We start from the raw sequence: 18,136 nt of genomic DNA, 5'->3' as shown, positions 1-18,136 counted from the left end.
CAGACCGCCCCTCCTCGGGTGCAAGAGGGACCACCTGCAGTCTGCTGACCTGCGGGTGCCTGCCGGCTCTGCCGGGGGCCCTGCCTCCTGCCCCGTCACGGCTCAGACCGCTTGCTGGCTCTGCATTTCCTGGTAATCGCCTCCTAACTTGGTCTGGCTCGGTCACCCTCACTCTTCCATCCCCAGGGCCGTCACGAAGTGATCGGGCGGAACCCGCAGCCCGAGCTCCCGCACCAGGCAGAGGGGCGCAGCGGCGCTCCGTCCTTGTGACAGCCTGTCTGCGGCCTTCAGCACACGCGTATCGACGACATTCCTCATCGTCGCAATTCCTTTTTATCCTCTTCTTGACCCCTTTTTATCCTTAGGAGGAAAAGGGAAATTCAACTGGAAGCAGGCTGGGTCCCGCCCGACACTTTCCCTGACGACAAAGACAGGGTAGCGGTCACAGCACCAGGCGGAGGCCAGGGGTCCTGGGATCCAACGCTGTGCCTACCACCGACCAGCTGTGTGGTCTTGCGGAAGTCACTCGGCCTCTCTGATGAGAATAAGCCTGCCTAATGTTGCTACTGGATGAAATGCTTGGAAGGTGCTTAGTACACGCCGACTACTATAGGAGGGCTTCCATGTTACCAGGTACAGCGGGTGAGACGGGATGTTTAGGACTGGGACCCAGGACCCCCAAGCCTAGGCCTAGCAGAGGGGACCTAGGAGATCGCCTTTGTAAAGTGAGAGGTCTGTTTAGCCAGATGACTCCTAGACTATCGTCCTGCTGCAAAATGCTTCCTTGCTTTAGGGTTGTATTCACTTTTCTCTTCTTTACAGCCCTGCCGTGATAATAGTTGGAATTGCTTTTCTACTTGACAGAGAGGAAAACTGAGGCACAGGGAAGGCAAATAGCTTTTTTTTTTTCTTTTTCCTTTCCTTTTTTTTTTTTTTTTGCAAACAAGTGCATCACTGGCTCAGAATTAGGAAATTTCACTTAGCGTTTCCACGGCCTGATACATGGCCGGCTAGCTGGCCTGCAGCCCGAGCCCACCCTGCCAGAGTCCATTTCTCAGAATAGCTGCAGGCCGCGTCCGCCCCTCTGTAATAACCTGTCACCACGCTGTCCTCCTCTAATTTATCTAAATCTCTGTCTGAGAACGCTCAGCCTCCTGGGGTAATGGCTTCCATGTATTTTCGGCAGTAGGACCCCTGCCCTCCTCCAGGAATTCTGGAGACGGTGAGGCAGCCGGAACCTCCCCCAAAGCCCCTGCCTGAGGCAGTCTGGGGGGTGAGGCGCTGGCTCTGACAGGCGGTGACGTGGGGGGGGGTGACACGGGGAGAGCTGTCGGAAAAGGGGACAGTCACCTGCTTTTCACTGGGGAACGCACTGTCTACGACTTCATCTCAGAGCTGGTGCTCTGAGCTCAAAGGCCCTGTGGAAGGAACACAGAGAACGCCACGGAACAGGACACAGGAGGCCCGCTGCTCATCTCTGCCACGAGCATCCCTTCCACGGCCCCTCGGAGCGGGGAGCCCGGGGTCACAGCTGTGAGAGCCGCTCTCTCCGTCTGTCTGAAGCCCTGACAGATGACATGCGTGTGGGACAAGAGGGCAAGGAGGCGAGGGGAGGGCAGGGAAAAGGCACTAGCAGGACAGGTGAGAATGGGGAGGAAAAGGAATATTCCATCGGCGGGGGGGTGCCCATGGCCCTTGGAGATCGTGACTTCTCGAGAACTGACTATGTTTTGACTCAGAGAAGGTTCCCCTACCCAAGTGCTTTCCACGGCATTCAGATACACGGAGAGATCAGATGATGTTCGCGTGTTCTGGGATATCTGGTGGCCTTTGTGCATGCCCTCTTAAACTCAATGGTGTTTCTTTCCTCTCTCTCTCTTTTTTTTTTCCTCTTTACTTGTGATATTTCCCCACCTTTGAAAGGTTATCAGAGGGGACTCTTTCAGTTGGGGTAAAGGAGATTCTAAGCATTATCAATATAGATTTAGCCGATTTCTGGGGGAAACTAAGAATGACAGCATTTTTAACCCTGGCCTTACTGAGGTGACTTCTCTGGGCAGAGCTGCACACTTCACCACCTGTCATAAATATTAAAATGTAGTCTCAGAAAACATCCCCTTTTGTAGAATATCTTTTATACACTTTTTGATATATATCAGGCAAAATGTATAAAAAGGTTAGAATAATGTTTGAAAGTGGCAAATAAATGTACAGTTATATTTTTATTCCTATGCCAAAATGAAGAAGTAACATTTAGAACTACTTCACCTGAATGCTTTTCTATTCTCTCTAAACAGAATTTGAGGTTTTGATTTGCTCTGAGTTATGGGTCCAAGGAAATAAGTCTTTCAAGTATCACATAATGAATCTCTTCAAAGGGGGTAGATATAAGGTAACATTTATTTTAGACTTGGTATTTTTCCACATTTTCCAAAATTTTTATAGCAAATATAAAAATTGTGTAGCTTTTATGTCAGAAAAAATTTTTAAAAATATTTTTTATGTATTTATTTTTAGAGAGGGAAGGGAGGGAGAAAGAGAGAGAGAGAGAGAAACATCAATGTGCGGTTGCTGGGGGTCATGGCCTGCAACCCAGGCATGTACCCTGACTGGGAATCGAACCTGCGACACTTTGGTTCGCAGCCCGCGCTCAATCCCCTGAGCTACGCCAGCCAGGGAGAAAACATTTTTTAATGTAATAACAAATAAGATTATCCTACAGCCAGGGCTCTACCTGGACATGATGGAGGTTGATGGATATCTAGGAATTTGGTGTGTATGAAAGAGGGAAAAACCCACAAGACTTTCCTACCATTTTCTTGCAGCCCCTTAGCCTCAGTTATATTGCCGGTTGCATTTGTGTAAATCTCACGTAAGCGTGAAAAACCGCAGCAAGATCTGAAGACAGAGTGACCCACCCCTCTGTCTGGCGTCTGGCATCGGGACACCGGACTAAGAAGCAGGGAAGCGTGGCGCCCAGAGAGTGATTGGGCACCATTGGTAGCATGGTGATCAGGGGACCGAAGTCTGCAGCCCTCCTCCGAGGCGGACAGCGGAGACGAGGTCCTGGGGAAACCGGCCTGACCGCCTGTCCCCACAGCTCACGCACCCTCCTGTGCCGCCGAGTGAGGTGGGGGGCCTGCCAACGTGCGGAGAAGGATGCAACAGCTGAATTTTTACAACGTCTCACATAATGTACAATGTTTTAAGAAATATGAAATGTCAAAGGGATTTATCTAAGAAAAAGATAAAAACATGTACAGTGAAACGACAGCAAATTTACAATGACTAACAACCACACCTGAAACAAAAACAAAAGCAAACTAAGCAAACAACTAGAACAGGAGCAGAACCACAGAAACGGAGATCACATGGAGGGTTAGCACCAGGGGAGGGGGAGGAGGAGAGAGGGGGAAAAGGTACAGAGAATAAGTAGCACAGATGGTAGGGGTAGAAAATGGACACGGGGGAGGGCAAGACTAGTACAGGAAATGTAGAAGCTCAAAGAACTCATGACACATGGACATGAACTGAAGGGGGGAATGTGGGTGGGAGGGGGTGTGCAGGGTGGAGGGGAGTGAAGGGGGGAAATGGGACAACTGTAATAGCATAACCAATAAAATATTTTTTTAAAAAAGAAATAAATAATACTGCTTGCTTGGAGATGATGTCCAGAAAAAAAAGTTCACTTTTTTTTAATCCACTAAAACAAAACACTCCTCTGTCCTTGTATTTCTGGGCAGACCTGACGTCTATGGGGTCACATTGGCCGGCTGAACCCACGACCGTGAATTTCCGGGAGAGGCAGTTTTGTCGTAGTAGTGAAAAGGGCCTTGGTAGCACCTCTATTATTAGCCTTCTGACTTTCACTCTAACGGGGGGATACACGAGTGTCCGGGCCAATGAGCCATGAACTAATAACTACTTGCACATTGGGTCCCACCAAACAACTAACTACACAAGAGGAGGAGGAATTTGGAAGGGAGACGGGCACACCCAGTATCTCCTTTAGACAAAAGCGGAGAAGTCTCGTCTTCTGCTCAACACTTATCCAGAGCACAGAGCAGCCCCGGAATTACAGCTCTGGGATCCAGCACGTCCTGTCCCAAAAGCGCATTTTTCACAGCACCATGCTGAGCAGGAGAAATCATCGCATCCCTTCTGAAGGACTCTCCCAATCCCCGGTGACATAAAATCCACCCCCCGCCCCGGGGACAACACTGGTTGGGGAGCAGAGCAGAGCAGGGCGGGCGCCCGGCTTACCTTGAACTCCTTCTCGATGTTGGCCAGCTTGGCCAGCTCGTTGCTGAGCTCCAGGGCGGTGAGCACGGGGTCCTCGCTGGACAGGGACAGGTAGGCCGGGCTGGCCAGGCCCCTGTAGGCGTTGATCCTGGAGCGCGAGTGGCTGAAGGAGTCATGCCGCTGCTTCTCCGTGCAGTCCCCGCACTTGCAGAAGTAGTCGTGCGGGCGCTCGATGCGCGCGCCGCGCAGCAACAGCATGTGCACCACCTCGTACTTCTGGCAGTGCGCCGCCAGGATGATGGGCGTGATGTCGGGCGAGAAGCGCGTGCCGTCCTCATCGTAGGCGTAGAAGTCGTCGTCCTGCAGCTCCTGCTCGCAGGGGCTGAGCGTCAGGCGCCCGCTGGCCGCGAAGCCCGGGTGGTTCAGGATGGCCTCCACGATGCGCACGTAGCCCTTACTGATGGCCAGCAGCAGCGCGTCCCCGATGCGCGCCAGGTTCTCCTTCTTGAGCAGCAGCTCCGTCACCTCTAGGTGCTCGTTGCCCACCGCCAGCTGCAGCGCGTTCTGGCCCATGTAGTCCACGCAGTTGACGTTGAGAGTCTGCGACTCCTCCAGCATCTTGCGCACCACGGGGATGTTGCCGTACTCGGCCGCGTCCAGGAAGCGCTCCTCCTCGGCCGTGAGGCTGGTGCCGCGGTCGTTGAACATGAAGGCCGGGCCGCGCACGGCCTGGCGCCGGCCCTTCTCCCGCATCACCGTCTTGCGCCTCAGGGATGGGCTCCCGTCCATGGACCTGGCGGGCAGCAACGGAAAGACCAGCTGTAGGCGAGGAGGGGGAACGGCTTCCTGCGGGCGGCTGACCCGGCTGGGGGCCGCAGCACCCGGTGGGTGGCTAACAGCGCCCCTCGGGCGCACCCCAGCGCCGGGGCTGCCCGAACCCGAACCTCGGGAGCCGCCGTCAGCCGTGCAGACCCGACCTGCGGGTCCGCAGTAAAAGGCTTTGCGGAGGAACAGGACCAGAAACCGTTTCCAGACACCCGCGCCTGCCTGGGACCCCGGCAGAGACGGAACTCACCGCGCCCCTCGCTCTAGATAAATTTGCTTCCTTTAATCTAACAGTATAAACTGTGTAACTGTGGCCTTTAAAAAAATTTTGTTTTCTTGGCCCACGGTATCCAGGAACTTAGCTTAGATCTAAAACTGCTCCATTACCTTCCCAGTCCTATCCCCGACTTCCGACAATCTTTCCCCTCCTACATGATTTCTCACAGGGGCTTTTAAAAATTTAATCTTTTAATATTTTTCCATGACCATTCAGTCCCCTTATACCCCCCTCCCCCAGCAGTCACCACACCGTCGTCCACGTCCATGAGTCCTTTTTCCTCGCGTAGACTTTAAATCAGTGGTCCTGTCTATACTGCAAGTGTTTCAAACCTGTTCTATGGTTATCTGAATTATTTTTAAAAACGGAGTGTTCCTACAGCAAATACCTCCTCACACAAGCGGCCCCTGCCAGGCCCTGCACGGTCAGGTCATGCTTTATCTGTCATCGCCCCATGTCCCCTGGGGGCCACATACTCAACAAGCATCTGTCCAGCTGAGTTCCCCAGGCTCTTCCCCGGCCCTGTCCTCTCACTTGGCCTCAGGTCCCAAAGGTGCAAGTCTCTGTCCATGGTCACTCCCTTCTCCCTGAGGCCAGCGCCCAGCATCTCAGGCTGCTCATCCAGGTTCAGCAACGTGAAGGTCATCCGTGACTCACTGTCTGGACGCTGGCTGTCACTGCACTCTGAGCGTCTGGTCTAGGACCCTCCCTCCCGGCCTCTCTGCTGGCATCGCCTTCCGAGGTCACGGCCGGGTCGTTGTAGCCGCTGTCCGCAGAGAGGGCGTGAGGGAAGGCAAGCGCCCTTGACCGAGGACCTGGGGTGTGCGTGTGTGTCTCATGCGGCTGTTGTGTGGGATTCTCCTAACGATGCTCTGAAGCAGGAATTGTTTCCTCTGTTTCCTACACAAGAGAACTGTGCTCACAAGAGGGTGCCCCCGGTAACCCCGGGCAAGACGCAGCGCTGGGGTTTGGCCGGGTCTAGCGCTGACTCTGACTCTGACTCTGACTCTTCCCAGGGCCTCCCGCGGCCCCAGTATTCCTCCGCACACCCCACAGCCGTCATCCCCTGCACCTCGCTCCTCTTCAACTCTGCCCGCACTCCCATGTGTTTCTTAAAGCGAAAAACAAACACTGGGACCCGCTGGCTGACTTCCAGAGGCACCGGCAGCCTGCCCCCCCACCCCCTCCCCCACACCCCGCCAGGCTTCTTCCCTTGCCGTTTGCGGCCCGTGAACACACCACTCAGCTCAGTTCTATGCCGTCAAGGGCGCGCCCGTACGATAAGGGTATTTTCTGAAAAGTGGGTAAGGTGCTTCTCTCTGTGTCTCTCCGAGTGGAAGATATCTGCTCCGGCCGACTCAGGACTCCGTGCCCGGCAAGTGCAAAGAGCAAGATCAAGGTGATTGGCAGCTTTTTGCAGGAAAAATGAGATGTTGCACACAGAACTTGGGAAGAGGGAAATGGCCTTGAGGGAGGATTTGCTCCATTCCTTCTTTCTCTAACTAGTTCTGAAGGAGCCTGGCCCCAGAGTGCCCTCGTCACGCAGACGAGATCGCTCCCCCACGGCAGCTGCGCTGCCCCGGTGCTTACGGCCCAGCAGAAGGGAGGGGGAAAGCCAGCACGTGGGTCCGACAGGCTGCGGAGCCACAGAAGGCGGGGGTCTTGCTGTGCGTATTTCATTCGGACGTCTGCAGCAGCCCAGTCTGGTCAAGGAGCAGAATGGTGAGGGCTCTCTCTCGGGCCACCAGCAGCCCCGCACAGTGTGGACCCTTCGGGGAGAGCCAGGGAGCCCGCACCGAGACTAGGACGGCTGCTGTGCTGGGAGCGCGACCCAGCCTACGTGCTGCAGGCACCCCGCTCCGCCGCCCGTGGGAGCCGAGCGGAAACCCCGGGCTCCAGGGAGCACAGCTGGGCTCTAACAGAGGCGGGTCGGCCCAGATCCAGTCGCTTCCGCTGACAGACGGCACCCGAACAGACAACAAACATTGCCCAGAGACCAGAAGAGCCAGAGGACACCACGTACAGATGTCCCCCTCCAGGGGACACAGAGGCTCCCCTCCCCCCAGCCCAGATGCTGCAGAGGAGAACACAGGGCAGGCCAGCTTTCTGGGAGTCTGAGCGACTTTATCGGAGAGAGAATTTCTTGAAAGAGAAAATGTACTTTATAATATCTGCCTGACATCAGTGAAACCGGCCTCGTAGCAACTCTCTGGCGTGCCCCGAACCAGGGAGGGCACGTGGACCATAAAGGGACTCCGGCAGGGGGGTCTCTGTCCCCTTGTGGAGACGGACGGGTGGGGGCAGAAACCAGCCAGCAAAGGTCGCTCAGACCCAGGCTAAAGGCACAGACACACTGTCCTAGCTGGCCAGGCTAGGAAATGCAGGGCCCGCCTTTTGCTTAATTTATTGATTGCTTCATTCACCTGTTGAACGAGAGTAAGTGTCTGCTGAGCAAGCAAAACACACAAAAAATTTTTAAAATGAGCTTAAACCGGGGATCGGACGTGTGGTTCGGTTTTGTCTCCCCCGGTCAGCAGGCGGGAAGCTCCGGAGAGAGGCCTGCAGTTGCAGGTGCATGACAAGAGCGCCGTGCGGCCGCTCCCACGAGCTGCCCGCCTTCTTGACCCACTCCACCTGCCTCTGGACGCTCCTCGTGTTTCCCCCTGGGGGCACACTTCTGCTTCTGCGCCCCCCCCCCCCCGCTCACATCCTCCCTGTCTCCCCCCACCCCCCCGCCCCCGGTCCAGCCTGCGCCTGCACCACAGGACCACAGGTCCGTCAGCTGCGGGTAAGGTTGCACAGGTCATCGCTAGAACTCCTGCAAGATTCTGCTCATCCGGGAACACGGAGTCTCCCCAAGCCTTTCCGAAACCCCTCCTGCCACTCCAGCCTGCGCTTAGTGACGCTGCCGGTCTGCCCTGAATCCGCGCACTTAACCTTATTTCATCTCCCTGTTTATTGTCTCCTTGGGTACTCCTGTCCCCAGAGGTCAACCGGAGACAAATGCTTCATGCTCCCTACTTTGTTTCACACTTGGGTCACCTCGACAGCGCCGGGCGCCGTGCAGCAGACGTTCAAAAACGCTGTGAACGGACCCTGACGCCCCGGATGCAGAGACTCGGATGGAGCGGTACCTGCCTCCAGGTCACCGAAAGGCAGAGGGCGGGGGGGCGGGACTCAGCGGTCCCGTGCCAGGCTCTCTCTGCCTTACCACGCTGCGTCCAGGGAGCAAGGAGAATGAGTACCCGTGTGCAAGTCAAAGCAGCCGTGGAAACATACGTTTGGCTTACATGTCGGAACGTTTGGGTTCTATCGAGAACAGTTTCTGTGGCTCTCTGGACCGAGTCGCCAACTCGTTGGCTCTCAGCAACCATGGACATTGTCAGAGAAGTCACCTGAAATCCTCTGTTGAAAGGCGAAGAGTTAACCAACTGCTCCCCCCACCCAGCAGGAGTGCGGGCCAAGCGACACCACCCCCCACACGGGCCACGGCGACAAGAGTCACACCCAGAGGGTTGGGACTAATCCTTCCTCACACCGAGGACAGTGAGTGTGCCAGCAGCCGGCAAGGGTCCCGTCTGTCATGGTGTGAAGGGCGGGAAGGGCAGAAGGTGCCCGGGGAGGACAAGTGGTGAGCAAAACATGGAGGAGGGGCGGAGTGTCGGGGTGTCAGCGAGCAGCCGCCAGGCTCGGTGTGGTGCTGGGACGGTGCTAATTGGAAGCGGTGATGACCGTGGGCAGCAGCAGGCACTGACAGAGGACATGAAAATCCTAGAAGAAAAGTCAAAAATAGATGGACCCCACTGTCCCCCTGGCAAGCAGGCCGCTGTCAGCAATGCAGCTGCCTCTGGGGACACCCCCCTCTATGTGGGCACGGCACCTGCGGTGTGGGTGGGACGAGGAAAGAGCAGCTGACCAAGGGCTCGGTCACGTCACCAGAACACACACTGGGGTCGTCTGTTAATGCGCGCGTGTGTGTGTGGGGGGTGGGAGCCCCTAAATGTGCAGCGTGCAAGGCTCGAGGACAGCCCCCCATCAGCACGACCGGAGTCCGGTGGACGGGACACGGGGTTCCCACAGGGGAGCAGACCCGACCCTGAGGCTGCGTCTGGACACCAGGGTCGGCCGAATGACACAATGTCCCAGGACCAACCCCACCAGCAAGGCGCAGCGCTCCGGGTAAGCGGGAAAGCACTGCTTTCGTTCCTAAAGACGCCACCAAAACATTAAAACGCGGAGACGCCAGCACTTCCAGGTCTGAAGGGAGAGCTGGGTCTCCGCAGCCAGGAACGCCCCGAGAGGCTGCGTTGGCCTGTGTTCTGTCGCAACTCTTCACGCAGCGTTCAGACGCATCTGGTAGACTCGCGCCGGTCCGGCAGAAGTCCTCGAGACCCGCCCGAGGAGCTGTGCGCGTTCTCGGAGGAGGAGGGAGGCCCTGGGCCCTCTCTCCACCGCCTCCCCCCACCCCCTCCCAGTCGGCGGGCTCCCTGCGGCTGTGCCAGCCCCTGGCAGCTGCAACCGCAGAGGCAGCGGCGAAGAGCCACTTCCCGGTGCCTTCCTTCCGAAAGTCCACCCTGCCCACGGCCAGCGCGACGTCTGATGCTATTTCTGAAACGCAGGTGCCCCAGAAAGTAGTGGCGCACATGCTTCTAGAACTCGGAGGTTTCCGCTTCCCGGAGAGGCACTCGGCGAGTGACTCCACCGCGGAGCGGCTCTGGCTCGCGCTGCCACCGACTCCGCTGCGCGCCGGTCTCCTCGGCAACGCTCCGCGTCCTGAAGGGCAGAGACCGGCTCCCCGCGCTCTGTGTGTCTGCTTTTGGTACCCGGCCGATGACACTCAAAAATAAAGTGAAAAACTTCTTCTGACCCAGAAGAAGCTCCTATTTGGCTATTTGAATATATTAGTATCGAATATATATATATATTCGATACTATATATATATACTGCTGATGTTACATACTAATATATATTAGTATTGATTATATGTGTATATATACTGCTGATGTTATATATTAATATATGAGTATCAAATATATGTATACACACACACACACACACACACACACACACACACTCTGTTGATGTTATTAGAAGCAAGGGGATCTGGCCTTCTATCGGTGTCATTACCCAAGGTCCAAAGTCTGGGGTCCGAAGATGCTTGCTCACCTCTCATCACCCTGCGACCTACTTTTCCACAGAGAATCCGCATCCAGCAGAGAATCAGCCCTACTTGACAAAATATATTTAGAAATGCAAAGGACTATTATCGCTGTCATGCTCTTCCCTGGACAGGCCACGCTCCCGTGGACATTTACATCTCATTGTTTAAAAAGATCTAGAACCAGATCCCTATCGTCGCCCAGTATTTGAGTAGTACAAAGAAGAAAAAGGGAGTTCTTCTGGACTAGATAATTGTGGATGAAGATCCCTGACCTAGATGCTAAATTAAAGACAAAACGCTATGCAATCCCAACTGTTCTCATAAAGTCACTGCTGGGCCCCTTGTGCACAGGTGGGAGTCGGCCACCCCGCGGCGGCTCCCAACCCCAGGCCTTCCGCCCGGGCCCGGGCCCTGTGCGTCCACACGGCCCAGGCCAGGCTGCTGCCGTGCCATGCGGAGGGCGTGCCGAACAGGCAGGCGCTCAGTGGCCGTTCACTGCCACTTGAGCATGCTCTTGAGGGGGGGCGGGGGCGGTCCTGTTTGGGTGGGACACAGGTGATTTGAGGCGGGGACTTCAGACGACCCTCAGTCCACACCGCACAGGTCACCCTTTACTCCATTTGCCCAATAAGAACGCCCAGGATTCGGAACACTGTTCCTTCTGGGACCTCGGTTCTCTTTCCAACACGGGCTTCCTGCGCCCTGAGTGAACGCCGCAGACACCTCCTAGGGGCGCCTGGTCTCAAGACGGTGCAATAAGGGCCCTTCTTACCCCATCTCCTCTCCAAAGTTACTCCCCTGAACTACCGGGTGCTGATCGGCTTGGTGTGGCAAACGCAGCCCAGCCCTATCGGAAAACCGACAGGCGCAAGTCCGCGCACAGGAGCCAAACCCACGGATAGGTTTTCCCGTGGGACACCAGGCCTGCATTGCACCTGGGCTGCTGCGAGGCTTCCTCTTGCTAAAACTCCCTCACCCCGAATGGCGGTTGCAAATGCTGACTGCACGCCTTTAAAGTAACTTCCTGAAGCCTGTGCTACTTCTGCCAAGGACCGAGTGTAACCAGACCAATCGCTCTTACTGTTCTTTTGCATTTGCAACATTTTTTCCTTGGTAATCTGTAAGAAGTAATCAGTAACATCCTTTCCTTTTCTTCTGTAAAAAGTAATCACCTAAAGCAAACCTGAGCATAAGGGACGAGAACCTTCTTTGACGTAAGCTATTAGAAAGCAAGAAAAGCCCGGCCAGGCAGGGGTCGGGACCCGCCCTCTCCCTCAGAGAGCGGCCGTGCCGTCCCTGTGTCTCCACGGGACTTCCGCAGTCTGTGTGAATTGGTGCGTCGCATCCACAACACCGCGGACACCGATGGCCGGAGTCTGCATCACTAAACAACGGGGAGAACGAAGAACAGCGACACAGATTTCATCTTCCTGAAGCCAGAAGACCTCTGTGCCCTCGCCCACGGTCCGCGAGGACAGGCAGAAGAGGACGTGAGCAGAGACGGTGACTGACACTTAGCGGGGAGAAGGAAGGGCCAGCCCCAGGGCCTGGGATGAGAAGCTGGCCCACCCTGCTCCGTATCAGCAACGGCCCAGGCACTGAGGGCCAAAGAAACTTCAGAAAGTAGAGATGAGGCAGGAGCCAAAATCGGGGGAACTGGCTCAACATCTGTACGAGGAGTAGGTGGAAACCCTTCCCCCAGACCTCTGACCCCCGTGATATGATCAAATGATAACTCACGCGCCTGTAAGAGAGACGGGCTGTGAAATAGCTGGAGAAATGGGGAGAGATGCTCTGGACGCCGGAGTGCCGGGGCCCGGGACAGGGGGGCAGCAGCCAGGGCCAGGGGGTCCCTGCCCAGCTCCAGAATAAGAGCTCCAGCTGTTATTAGCTCCCAATCCCTCCTCCCCTGAGACATATTTGTAAAAATACTGGATGTTTGAAATCAGGAAGAATGCTATAAAAAGGAATAGTCATAAGACAAGAAAGAGCTCTTAGAGAGCAACACTATAATAGCTCAAGTGGAAAAAAAATCAGTGGAAGAATCTGGAGATGGAGTCAAGGAAACATTTCAGGAAGAACAGAAAAGACACTGGAACAGAGGGGGGAAGAGACAGAAAACCCAGGGGTCGGTCCAGGAGGCCCAGCATCCAAATAATAGGGATTCCAGGGAGAGAGAAGACTGGACATCGTGGGTAGGAAGTAATAAGAGAAATAATACACGAAAACCTCCCAGAACCTCGGGGCACGATCCCCAGATAGCACAAAGATTCACCAGGTGTCCCGCTCACATACTGAAAACAGACTGATACCAAGGCACGTCATCTTGCAATTTCAGAATAACACTCCTAATAAGGAGACAATTATTTTTTTCTAAAAGCTTCCTGAAGGAAAAAAAAATAACCGAAAACCACATTCAAAAGCAGTCAGAGGGCTTTAGAAGGGATGTGTACAGGAAAACACACACAGAGGCTGAGGATGTAGCTACAGAAGCAGGCAAGAACGGATGAGACAAATGTGGACTCCAAGGAAAGCAAGTGATTAAAAAGGAGATTCTATCACACTACACCACGTGACTCAGCAGTGACCACGAAACGCCACATGGCCGAAGAAACTGTGATAACGAGTACGTATCGAAATGGAACGTTGTCCGGCTCAACAGAGGAGACCTTCCCACTTGTGACGACGCAGATAAACCTGGCAGACAGCATGCTAAGTGAAATAAGCCAGACGCAAAAGGAAAAGCAGCGCATGACCTCACTTACGTGGAATCTAAAAACACCGTGTCACGGGAAGCAGAGAGAATACCGGGGGCTCGAGGGTGTGGGAAATGGGGGGGAGGGGGAGTGCAGGGCAGAGGAGACCGAGCTGCAGTTCTGTGGGGCGGACGAGTCCGGCGCTCTGATGGACGGCGCGGCGACCGTCGTTCGTAACGCTGCATGGAATGCAGGAGCTCTGTTACCGGTCCGCCAAGCAACCCTTTGAACATGACTTTACCCCTCTGTGTACCAATGTTCTCCTTTGCCGAGGGATGGCAATGGGAAAACCTGCTTTAAAGAGGTGTGGTTCAAGTTAATTCGTATAAACGACAGCATGAAGCATTACATAAACACCAATTACTGCTTTTATGATGGAAGCACTCCCTCGGAAGAAAAACTAAAACAGAATCCTCTGTTCTAGAAATCCTTCTCTGCGGAAGATAACAGTGCATGGAGATCTAAAGGTTTTTTTTCCCCCCACAGATATTACTCTGAGGATCCATTCTTCCTACTAAAAGCAGACGCCTAAGTTTCTTTCTTGATTTACTGAGCATTTGACAACCATGGGTCAGTTCTTCCCTTTTTTTGAAACTCTTCTCTCTGGGCAGCCTGGCCTCACTACTACTTGCGCCTTCCTCCTCTTCTGTGCCCTTTGGGTCTCCCGGTCTCTCTGCCCTCCAACACCATGTTTTCCCTGCGATAAGGGCGCCAAGGTTCCCTTCGTTTTTCCCATCACATTCCCTGTGCTCACAGGACTCTGTAACGATTCCCATCAGATAGCGGACTTTCAGACTCCCCGAGAATTCGCATTTCCATCTCTCTGTTTGACATCTCTGTCAGAATTATCTGAAAAAGCAGACCACACTCCTCGTTCTTCTCTTTCCAGCAATGACACTGGTGATCTCTGAGTCATCTAAGGTGAAATCGCCAAGTCATCTCAGACCCTGCTTTCTCTCCAATGCCTCCTGGGCGGGTAGTGGCAAGTTCCCAAAGATTCTATTGTCTGTTCTCTCTTCTGATCTCACCCCCCTCTTTCCACCCCACCGACAACCCTGTTACAGGTCCTAATCTCGGCCTGGATAGCTATAATGGCCCCTAATCGATTTATTAGCATTCTGCCGATGGCCACTTCAATCCGTCCAGCTCTCGGAGCGGCTTTGATCACTCTGCTGCTGTGAAACAGTCAATGACTCCCTAGCGCCTCCTCCTGGAATACAAGGTCCTGCCCCGTGATGCCCCAAACCAACACATTCAGCCACGTCTCTCTGCTCTCCTGCACATGCTCTACGTTCCAACCAGACTCAGCTGATGTTCCCCGGACATGATTCCCTTGGCATGCGGGGAGGGAGAAGGGGAGAGGACCTGAGTTAACTACACATTCTCTCTCTGTCTAGTGGCCCGTCCACCTTTTAAGGCCCACGAGGGTTTCCTCGATGTCCCCACACCTTCTATTGTCAGTCTCTCCTTGCACTTGACTCTCCGTCGCTCTGTCGCCGTGTGTGTGTGTGTGTTTATGGTGGTCATTCTAGTCTAACTGATAGCATACATGTTCGTGATCAGGTTTACCTCCACCTCTCGCTCCTGCGACATTCAATACCTCGAGTGCAGACCAGACGCCATGCTCATCTCCCAGCATGCCGTGTGCCTGGGCTGCACTTTGCACATGCAAATGCGTGAGAAATACCTGTGAACTGAAACTCACGAGAGCCCCTTCAAGTGCCTTGTTGGAGGTCATCAGATATATTACAACCAAAAAAAAGAAATCAGAAATGAGGTAATCTGGCCAACGACCCGGGATTGGTCCGAGGCAGGCAAACAACCAGGATAAAGGAACTCTTAAATCAGTGATGGAAGCTCTATCAGTTTGTTTTTTTTTAAGTCCTGTCAGTGCTATAACAGATGACATGCCTCCTCTGTTTAAAATTCCCAAGTACAATCCTGCAGCACAGAGCAGCGAAATGAACGTCAGTCACATCACCCTGAGGAATCTTCACGGTGGGAGTGGGCTCCGTCCTCCGAATCTCTGGGGCCATCCTTCTCCGACCCCCTCCCTCCCCTCGCTCCCAAAGCTGCTGCTTCACTCCCTGAGCTATGAAACTGGGCCCGTTCTGCTCAGACGGAATAAAGAGCTAACCTCTGCAAGGGAGAGCAAGCTCATCTCAGACCTTCCCAAGTCGCAGGCCTCACATAAACACGGGGAGCTTGCTGCCCTGCCTCCAGAAGATACGCTTCTTTCTGCCTGGCTCCCTAAGAGGACCGGGTCTTCTCAACCACTTTAGGAAACTGGTACCCTGCAATGCGTCCTTGCTGAATTGTGCATCTCTCGCCTACGGACAGGAAGGCGTTCCATTAGCCGTTGGCCAGGCCGTCCGCAAGAGCTTTTGCCTCGTGCTTTATATGATTGACCTCAAACTTGGAAAGGCAAAGTGAGAGTAATCTGTGCTCCGCCCTACTTTCCCAGCTAAGAGCGCCCTGGTGTCCAACTGAGTGTGAATTTAAGGTGAACGAAAAAAAATGTTAAAGGATCAAGAACCTGAGCAGGGTTCTAAAAACCAAATTGACAAAAGAAAAAAAAAATGGAGCATGTCTTAAAACCCCGGGGAGGCAGGGAAGCGAGCTGGTGGTGCTTCATTCCCCGAGGACCCCCTCACTTCCCCTCCATCACCTGGGCCACTTCCACTCCAGGCCGGTCCTCAGCCAAAACTGAACATGGTAACGGGGAACCCTCCCCCGGGCCGTCCACTCCCAGCCCCTGAGGTCTCTTTCCCAGGGTCCGTGGGTCCGGACCGGGCGGCAGCAGGGGGCGCTGCACAGCCACCTCCCGGGGCCCAGGCGGGCCGTGCAGGGCCCAGGCGGGCCGGGGCGCAGCCTGGACCGACCCCTGCTTCCTACCTACACCTGCGCGTTCTCCCCGAAACAGACAGTAAAGCCCCGCGACACGGCCCAGGTACGCGACCGGAGACGCCGAGAGCCTGCGCCCTGCGACGGGAATCCCCCTCTTTCCCACCCTCGGCGGGTCTCGCGCACGTCTGGGGATGAAGCAAAGTCGCTTCCTCCGACAGCCTGGGGCGCCGACCTCGACCTCCCCTTAAAAAACCGCGCAGCTACCGACCCCGAGCCGCCCGGGGACTGCAGCCGAGTCGCCGGCGAAGCGGTTCCTGCGCCGCGCTCTCCCGGGGGACCCGCTGGCGCTCCGGGCCCAGACCTCCCCGGGAGTGGGCCGCCGGGAACCCGGGCGGCCCCGCGCACCTTCCGCCGCACTCTGTGTCGCGCACGGTCCCTCCCCGCGCCCCGACGGCCCCGTGCGGCCGAGGGGACCCACGTTCCCGGGGTCGCTCCGCGCCGGGACGCGGGCACGAGTGGGGTAGCGCGCGTGCCCGCGGCTGGGAGCACGCCGCCTTCCTCGAACCCCCCCCCCCGGGGGAGCGCGGGCACCCGGGGTCCATTCTCCCAGGGGTTCCCAGCCCGCGGGCCGTCGCGCGAGGTCCGTGGCCGTGGGAGAGAAGTGTCCACGGGCTGGAGAGCTCGCCCGGCGTCCGCGGTGTCGGCTGGCGGGGCGGTTCCACGCCCCACAAGACCCAGGGCGCGGTCCCGGGATCAGACAGGATTGGGTCTGGGGTCCCGGGCACGTCGCGGGGCGGCGGGGGCGCCTCCCTTCCGGGCTGCAGCCGCCGGTACTCACATGTCGGGCCCCGGCGACCAGGGCGGCTGGCGGTGGCCGAGCGGTTCCCGCGGCAAGGGCGCCGAGCGCGGCTCCAGCCCCCCGTTGACGCCCCTCCAGCCCCGCCGGCGGCGCTGCGGCTCGGCGTCCACGTCCTCGCCCTCCTCCTCCTCCTCCTCCTCCTCTTCCTCGGGCGCCGGGAAGGTCACCCTCGCCTGCTCCTTGCACTTCCTGACCTTGGTGGACATCTCGCCGGCCACGGCCCGGGCGCAGAGATGCCCGCCGCGGGCCTCCGCCTCCGCCTCCGCCTCCGCCGCGCGGTCTCCCCGCCGCGCCCCCGGCGCGCCTCCCGAGGCCCCCGCGGCCCGGGCGTCCGAGCGCAGCCCCGGGCGGGAGGCGAGAAGGACCCCGCGGCGCCGCTGGACACCCGGCCCTTGGGGACGGTAGCCGAAGCCGCCGCTCCGCCGCCCACCCTCCAGCCCACAGCGGCTGCGGCGGCGAGGAGTCGGCCCGCGGCCGAGCGGAGCGCGGGCGCTGCCTGCTCCGTGGCCCGCGCCTGCTCCGAGCACATCACTTGCTAGGACGGCCGCGGGACTCGGCGAGGAGGCGCGCGAGGGGGAGGGCGGGGGCGCCGAGCGCTTCCCAGGCACTGCCCGCGCGAGAGGACTCGGGCCAGCAGGTAGGGAGGCAGGAGACGCCCTCCTCCTCCCCACTGGGCCGTGGCTCTCCCAGAGGCGCCACGGCCCTTTCCCCGTGGACACAAGTTTCCTAAGGGAGGCGAAGAGAAGCCGGCTGGCTAGCAGTGCACGTCCCTGCAGGCCTGTTTTCCTGTCGGCGGACACGCGGTCCTCTGCCTGTTTGTTCCTCGCTGTGAGGCTTAGCTGAACCCGCGGAGGTCCCAGCCCCGGCCCCCGAGGCCTGAGCCCCCCGGGAATGCCAACGTTTTCCGTGTGCACCGTGCTCTGGGATTTAAAAAAAATAAATGAATCTCAAAAACCTCTAACAGGCTTTATACACTTTCCAAGGAATATTTTCCAGCAAAATTTAAAGTCTTTTTAAAACCAAAACAGAAAGTGTTGTGAAATTCAGGAGCAGTATTTCTTCCAGGAGAAAAGGCTCATGGAATTGTAGTCAGAAATTGCCGTCAGGAGGAGTCTTAGGGACCCAGGAATGTATCCGTGGTTTCGGAAAGAGTAGAACTGAGGCCTAG

The 18,136-nt window shown here is 56.3% G+C and overlaps 1 protein-coding gene across 8 annotated transcripts in view; it reads right to left on the bottom strand.

The window, feature by feature from the left end:
- The window catches only part of TRPC3 (transient receptor potential cation channel subfamily C member 3), a 51,513-nt gene extending 34,329 nt beyond the window's left edge, over positions 1 to 17,184 (bottom strand). For 7 of the 8 annotated variants that reach the window (XR_006784800.1, XM_045830914.1, XM_045830916.1 and 4 more), the window contains exons 1-2: positions 16,948 to 17,184; positions 4,264 to 5,035 (exon numbers count right to left, since the gene is read on the bottom strand). Coding sequence is in view for 7 of the 8 variants with exons in the window: in XM_045830914.1 (XP_045686870.1) it covers positions 4,264 to 5,035; positions 16,948 to 17,174 (999 nt within the window). In the remaining variant the exon portion in view is untranslated. Of the gene's footprint in view, positions 1 to 4,263; positions 5,036 to 5,820; positions 5,950 to 16,947 lie in introns of those variants that run through there. The other variant, XM_045830918.1, reaches the window with a different exon arrangement.
- Positions 17,185 to 18,136: the final 952 nt, after the last annotated feature.

The sequence above is a fragment of the Phyllostomus hastatus genome, unplaced genomic scaffold (assembly GCF_019186645.2).
Source record: "Phyllostomus hastatus isolate PE091 unplaced genomic scaffold, TTU_PhHast_1.1 phas_contig_159, whole genome shotgun sequence".
NCBI classification, from domain to species: domain Eukaryota; kingdom Metazoa; phylum Chordata; class Mammalia; order Chiroptera; family Phyllostomidae; genus Phyllostomus; species Phyllostomus hastatus.
This window is presented reverse-complemented; position numbering and strand designations above follow the sequence as displayed.